The sequence below is a fragment of the Labeo rohita genome, chromosome 20 (assembly GCF_022985175.1).
Source record: "Labeo rohita strain BAU-BD-2019 chromosome 20, IGBB_LRoh.1.0, whole genome shotgun sequence".
Lineage (NCBI taxonomy): Eukaryota > Metazoa > Chordata > Actinopteri > Cypriniformes > Cyprinidae > Labeo > Labeo rohita.
The window spans coordinates 22,838,302-22,845,673 of NC_066888.1; the positions used below are offsets into that span (position 1 = coordinate 22,838,302).

Here is a 7,372-nt window from a genome sequence, read left to right on the forward strand (position 1 = left end):
CATTTGATTTCTCTGCACACCTCCTGACTTATAATAAAACAGCTTGCCCCATCCCTTCCCATCAGACCTGCAAAGGTGGAACACCTATAATGTAATTTGCCCCAAATGCAAGTGAGCCTTAGCGCTTTGTTCCCCCCACCTAGCTTTGTCGGTGCTTACGCCACTTTATGCCTGCCGCCCCATTCCACTACATCCAACAGTATCCTTAGCAATCCACCTACCCGTGCCCTTATCTCACCCGTCATCTCCCCATACCGCTCCGCTTTGCGCCTCCCGGCCGCCCCATTCTCCTTCAGCAAGTGTGGAAGCCATTCTGGCACTCAGTCTGCCCTTTCCTTCTCAGTGGCAGGCGGTATCGCCCTCGGAGAAGACCCCTGATCTGAAAAGGGCTTTAAGGACCCTGCTTAGTAAGATGAAGGTAAACGTCACACGTTTGCAGTGAAACATACACACGCACACACACACACACGCCTGCTGTCATCTGCACACTCAGGCAGCCCTGCAGAGTGCTTGTCAAGTATCCACTGCCCATTTTTGAAGCTCACAACCTTATTCTTCACTGCCCACGAGCGATTGTGGTGAAGCAGAGAGCTTCGGTTGGGAATGGCAAGCTTCCATCCGCATGTTTCGCCTTCATACCGCTCCTGCTGGCCACCCCCTGTGTCCACTAAAGAAAACAAGGGAAGAAAAGAGAGCTGGACTAGAAAAAATACTCTGTGCAAGTACACAAATGCTTGGTTTGTACTCAAGGGGGCGCTAGAGTTACTGTAAAACAAATGTGCCAAATGCATAGTGTTTTCAGGTAAATATTAATAAACACATGAAGTTGTAGAAGACTACAATGATGTGCTGTAGCGCCCCTTGTGGCAACGTTTAGAAAACATTCATTTTTTTACCAGCCTGTTTAGCTTGAAGCGTTTGCGTTCACATACTTGCAAAGAGTGTGATTCGAGCCTTAGAGTGTGGAATCGGCTTTGCTTTGAAGCAACTCTGTTAAGTTGATAGCTGCGAACCACTGGCTTTGAAAATGAGCACTTGTCTTTATGTGTTGTACGTTTATGTAACTCATTTTATTTACTTTGTAGTGCTTTGTTCTCAAAAATGCAGCCGGATTAAAGGACCTCCGCCACTTATATATGCTTTGTAGACATGGCAGAGCCCAATCAGGGAGACAAGTGCAATATTATATACAGCAGAATCTGCTAAATGTTAATTATTTTACCAAAATAACAGGGATTATACAAAATGCATGTTATTTTTTTATTTGGTACTGGCCTGAATAAGATATTTCACATAAAAGACGTTTACATATAGTCCACAAAAAAAAAAAAAATAGTTTCATTCAAAAGTTTTCAGACGCTTGATTCTTAATACTGTGTTACCTGGATGATCCACAGCTGTGTTGTTTGTTTAGTTATAGTTGTTCATGAGTCACTTGTTTGTCCTGAACAATTAAACTGCCTGTTGTTCTACAGAAAAATCCTTCTTTTCCCACAAATTCTTTGGTTTTTCAGCCTTTTTGTGTATTTGAACCATTTCCAGTAATGACTGTATGATTTTGAGATCCATTTTTTCACACTGAGGACAACTGAGGGACTCATACGCAACTATTACAGAAGGTTCAAACGATCACTGATGCTCCAGAAGGAAACACAATGCATTAAGAGCCAGGGGTGTAAACTTTTGAACAGAATGAAGATGTGTACATTTTTCTTATTTTGCCTGAATATCATATTTTTTCCATTTAGTACTGCCCTTCAGAAGCTTCAGAGGGTACTTACATGTTTCCCATAAGACAAAATAAGTTAAATTTATCCTGATATTCAAATTCTAAAAGTTTTCACCCTCTGGCTCTCAATGCATGGTTTTTCCTTCTGGAGCATCAGTGAGCGTTTGAACCTTCTGTAATAGTTGCATATGAGTCCCTCAGCTGTTCTCAGTGTGAAAAGATGGATCTCAAAATCATACAGTCTTTGTTGGAAAGGGTTCAAATACACTTGTGGGACCTGAAGGATTTTTCTAAAAAATAAAAGTGGGCAACAAACAAACAAACAAAACAGCTGTGGATCATTTAAGTAACAACACGGTATTAAGAATCAAGTGTATGTAAACTTTTGAATGGGGTCATTTTTATAAATTCAACTATTATTTTCTCTTGTGGACTATATGTAAACGTCCTTTATTTGAAATGTCTTATTCAGGTCAGTACTAAATAATAAATAGCATGCATTTTGTATAATCCCTCTCATTTTGGTAAAATAATTAACATTTTACGGATTCAGCAAGCTGTATGTAACCTTATGACCTCAACTGTAATGTAAACATTCAAAACATGCTAAATCTGAGTAGATAAGTTCACCCAAAACTGAATATTCTGTCATCATTTACTCACTCTCATGTCATTCCAAACCTAAGTTTCTTTCTTTTGCAGAACACAAAAGATGTTTTGAGGAATGTTTCAACTGTTTTTGTCCATAAAATGAATTTTGACTTTCATTGCATGAACAAAAAAATAAAACATTTTCCAAAAAGACACTTCCCAAAATACCTTCTTTTGTGTTCCACAGAAGAAAGTTAGTCTTACAGGTTTGGAATGACATGAAGGTGAGTAAATGATGAAAGAATACTTTTTATATATATTTGGGTAAACTATCCTGATTAATATTTTCGAGACTGGCATGTGAAATAGTGACTTTTCTGAACCACGTATGCCATGTTTACAAGCCAACTTCTGTTGTAAAGCTGCTAAAAGTTAGATCCCATTTAATTGGGTTTTATTTGCGCCCTTTTTTGCACAGTATTTGGACTCATTGCATGTTTGCACTACCGTTCAAAAGTTTGGGGTTCACAATTTGATAATAATGACAACAAGAATGTATTTATGATCAAACGTGACAGTAAAGACTCTATTTCAAGAAAATGCTGGTTCTACACAACAAAGAATCCTGAAAAAAATATTAAGCAGCACAACTGTTTTCAACCCTAATAAGAATAAGAAATATTTCTTGATAACCAAATCAGCATATTAAAATAATTTCTGTAGGTTCATGTGACACTGAAGACTGGAGTAATGGCTGCTGAAAAATCAGCTTTGCCATCACAGGAAATAAATGAGATTTCTCCGAGAATATTGGATGAGAAAAAAAATGGTAGTACAAAAATAAAACAACACTAATATTACAAAATATAACATTTAAAAAGTGTATAAGTCACTTGTTTTTCTAAAGAACCCTTGTCCAACAGCGACACCAGCAGGTAAAGTTAGTTACGGGGAAAGTCATATGGGAGGCGGCAATGCCTCCATCGCGATATGATTGGATATGACTGGTTATGGTTGACTGTGATTGGTTCATGCAATAAAATCCCGCCTCTTGTGTTTTGAGCATTCTGCGTTCGCATATGTGACCTTGGACCACAAAACCAGTCATAAGTGTCAATTTTGTAAAATTGAGCTTTATACATCATCTGAAAGCTGAATAAATAAGCTTTCCATCGATGTATGGTTTGTTAGGATAGAACAATATTTGGCCGAGATGCAGCTATTTCAGTATGTGCAATAAAGTCAAAATATTGAGAAAATCCCCTCTAAAGTTTTCCAAATTAAGTTCTTTGCAAAGCATATTACTAATCAAAAATTAAGTTTTTATATATTTACAGTAGGAAAATTACAAAATATCTTCATGGAACATGATCTTTACTTAATTTCCTAATGATTTTTGGCATAAAAGAAAAATCTACAATTTTGACCCATACAAATATTTTTGGCTATTGCTACAAATAAACCCCAGCGACTTAAGACTGGTTGTGTGGTCCAGGGTCACATATCAGTCTGAATGAACAACGCAATGGCGTTAATGGGAAGACTAATAAAAATAGTAAGTAAACCACTCACACACTTAAATATAATCACTTTGTTACGTCAAAATAAGACTTAAATGGCCTGGAAACATGATTTGTGTGAGTTTTTAGTAAGTAATCAGCTTTAAGGTAAATCTCCGTGTCTGTTACCAATATTTACTGAGCTGTGATGACTGATGATGCGAAAAATTCAAAAATAGTTAAAAGTTAAATATTAAAAAGAATAGCTGAACATAAGTTTACAAATAAAATATAATATTTAAATTGTTACTGCCTTGAGTTATTTTGGAATAAATGTAAAAGACTTAAAAACACTTGATGAGATTCATACTTGGTAATAAATGGATAAAATTAATAAATGGAATACTGATTACACTGCTAATGTAAAAAAAATAAACTAGAATTTTTTTCGTTTTTCTGATATTGTGAGTAACGTTTATTTAACCAAAAAATGTGATTGGGACATGAATTTACATTGGAATTAAAGTATACTCAAACAAAATGTAATAGTATTTTATAATATTAGTTTTAACTGTATTTTTGATCAAATAAGTGCAGCCTTGGTAACTTCCAAAAGCATTAAAACTCTTACTGACCCCAAACTTGTGAATGATAGTGAATTAAAGGCTTCATACGTCCACCTTCACTGTCTTTTTCATGTGTTTTTGATGTAAACGTTTAGGACTAGATTACTATAGTGGCTATTCTCTATGATCAACAAATTCTATAGCCAGCATCTCTGTTCTTAGTATTTTTTGGTTTTTGTTTTCCAGGACTCTGATTCGCCCCGTCACTCCACTGCCTCCAACAGCTCCACCTTCAGCAGCCCGCCAAGCCCCGCCTCCCCGCACAAGACAAAGTCCCTCTCGCTGGAGAGCACAGACCGCACAGGGTGGGACACATGATGGACTCAACAATGAACCAATCACAACAAACTCTGAGTCCGCCTGTCACAGTGCTCCGCCCCCCTCCCATACAGTCGCACCTAGGCACTACAGGCCCCTCCCACTTAATCTGCATAAAGGATCACCACTGGGGAACATACAAAGGAGAAACCACAACCACACCAATATGAGAGAGTTCGTATGTCTGAGCGACCAGGACACGCATCGGAGGAAAAAGTGGAAGTTACGTTCTGGATTTTAATATGACTGGTGTTTGTACATAGACCGGGTTAGGGGTGAACTTTTATTTATTTATCTATCATTCAGCCATTTCAAGTGGAAAATATTATCACGTCCCCTCACTCTGTTCTTCAGCTGTGGACCGGATGATGATTCCATTATAGAATCCCACTAATTTACCTGGAAAAGAAAAAAATAATGCAATGATGTATATTTTTTATTTGCTTTTAAAAGTGATGTGTGCAGTGATTCGTTTGTTACTTCAGCTAAAAGGATGAGAGATCGACCTCATCTATCGCTTCCTGTCCTAGATTTGTAGGAATTTATAGAGGCTTTCTGACTCGACGACATCTCGGAATCTGTTACCATCATTATCGCCAGTCTCCACGTAATCCAAACCTTCCGTGAACCAACATGACCTGTGAAACACATCACAGTAATGTACATAGGTTTAAAAGCATAGTATAATATATAATAAGGAAATATTGAAGAGATAAACTATGTGGAAAAAAATCGCATTGCTTTTATTTTTAAAATTATTTTAATATACTCGCGCCAAGACCATTTAAAATCTTCAGTTGCGTCAGTTCTTTCTTTTGAGATAATACTGCCTTGTGTATTTTTATTTCTTGTCATTTTTGTTTTTTTTAAATAACAGGAATTTTAAGATTTTTGTGAGACACAGGCCAAGCTGTTTTACTACAGGTGTGCTTTAACTATAAAATCTGCATTACGTCTGGCCTCAGTTTTGCTTTATCAAATGACAGTGCATACATTGACCGAAACTGTACGAATATCAGCAAGGTTGCATACAAATATCATATTTCTATCATAAGTCCAAATTGTTGAACAGGTCCAACGTGTTATCTGAGATTTACAGACAAAAGACATTACGCTTTGTTCCTGGATGGTTTCATCTAATGTTACAGTATGGGAAAAACTCAACACATTTTGCTTCACCCACATAGTTTGGCTCTTTCTGTTTTGGAAAAACCTACTTTTAGAACATCTTTTAATGGATAATTCAGTAATTTTATCCCATTAAGTGTTAAAACATTTACCATTAAAATCTATTACAAGAATACTGTAATACCAGGATGTATTTGTCAAATTGCATTTGTTCTGGTTTCAAGGGCATTTTTTTTTCATCCGAGGCAAAAGAAGTGTTTAAAACTTCTCAGAAGTCACACGTCTAATAAGCGACACAGGCTTTTCTTTGTCCCTTATTCAGTTTGCAGATGATTTAATCATGAGTTGCACAAGAAAGCGAGTCTCCTGCCTTATACAGGCTTCTGTTCGGTCCTCACAACTTGATTTCCACACTAGATTCTGTTGCTTCCATAAAGTGGGAACTTGATTAATTTGTTAAAAGGTTTACAAGAAATTTGCTCTTAATTTTGTAGCATCATTCCATCGATATTAAAGGGATAGTTTTCCCAAAAATGAAAATTCTGGCATTTATTCTTTATAAAACAATAAAACCTTCGTTCATCCAACAAAAAAATTCAAATATTTTTGATGAAATCTTACTGCACGCGACGCGACAAGATTCCAGCGACAAGCAACATGGAAAATATAACTTTTATCAAGTGTCGTGGCGTCGTTACAGCATGGTGTGACCCTCCATAAACAGCAAGGGTCCTACCATGTTTAAGGCCCAGAAAGATACCAAGAACATCGCCAAAATAGTCCATGTGGCATAAGTGGTTTAACCGTATTTTTATAGAAGTACGAGAATATCAATGTTCTTGGTAGTTTTCTGGGCCTTAAGCGTCTATGCTGTATATGGAGGGCCAGAAAGCTCTTGAATTTCATTATAAATATCTTAATTTGTGTTCTGAAGATGCACGAACATCATACAGGTTTGAAACTACATGAGGGTGAGTGATTAATAACAGAATTTTCATTTTTGGGTGAACTATCCCTTCAAGTACAGGCAACAGAAATTAAGACAGAAACCTACTACAAACCGCCAGTAAAATGAAAATATCTGCATTTCAGAAAGTTCTTAGACATATGCTCATTCTCATCTCAGTTCTTTTTGTCAGGATATGCTTTGTAATCATTTGTACAGTTTTGCATGTCATAAATGATAATTCCATACGTTTCATGGTTGTATTATGTTTCTCACTCACTTGACAAAGGTGGATATCACTTCAAGCAATGGGGAGTCGTTTTGCACAGATGTATTTAAGGTGGAAGGTCAATCAAAGACTGGATAAACTGGCCACTATGCATATATGGAGACGATACTATATTAACCTGACGCTGATGTAATTCAATAAACGGAGGGAAATGACACACACGGATATGAACGTTTTGAGAGTGGTGATGTTTTATTTTGTACATAAAGCACTCAGGATCTCTGAACGTGTTAACAAAAAGCTTTT

At 36.7% G+C, this 7,372-nt stretch overlaps 1 protein-coding gene across 10 annotated transcripts in view; it reads left to right on the forward strand.

Moving 5' to 3' along the window:
- Window positions 1-7,297, forward strand: part of cdc42bpab (CDC42 binding protein kinase alpha (DMPK-like) b) — a 77,239-nt gene extending 69,942 nt beyond the window's left edge. For 8 of the 10 annotated variants that reach the window (XM_051138350.1, XM_051138349.1, XM_051138355.1 and 5 more), the window contains 2 exons: window positions 344-418; window positions 4,632-7,297. In XM_051138350.1, the coding sequence (XP_050994307.1) occupies window positions 344-418; window positions 4,632-4,763 (207 nt within the window). In that variant the 3' untranslated portion in view covers window positions 4,764-7,297. The remainder of the gene's footprint in view (window positions 1-343; window positions 419-4,631) is intronic. The other 2 variants (XM_051138358.1, XM_051138359.1) reach the window with 1 other exon arrangement.
- Window positions 7,298-7,372: the final 75 nt, after the last annotated feature.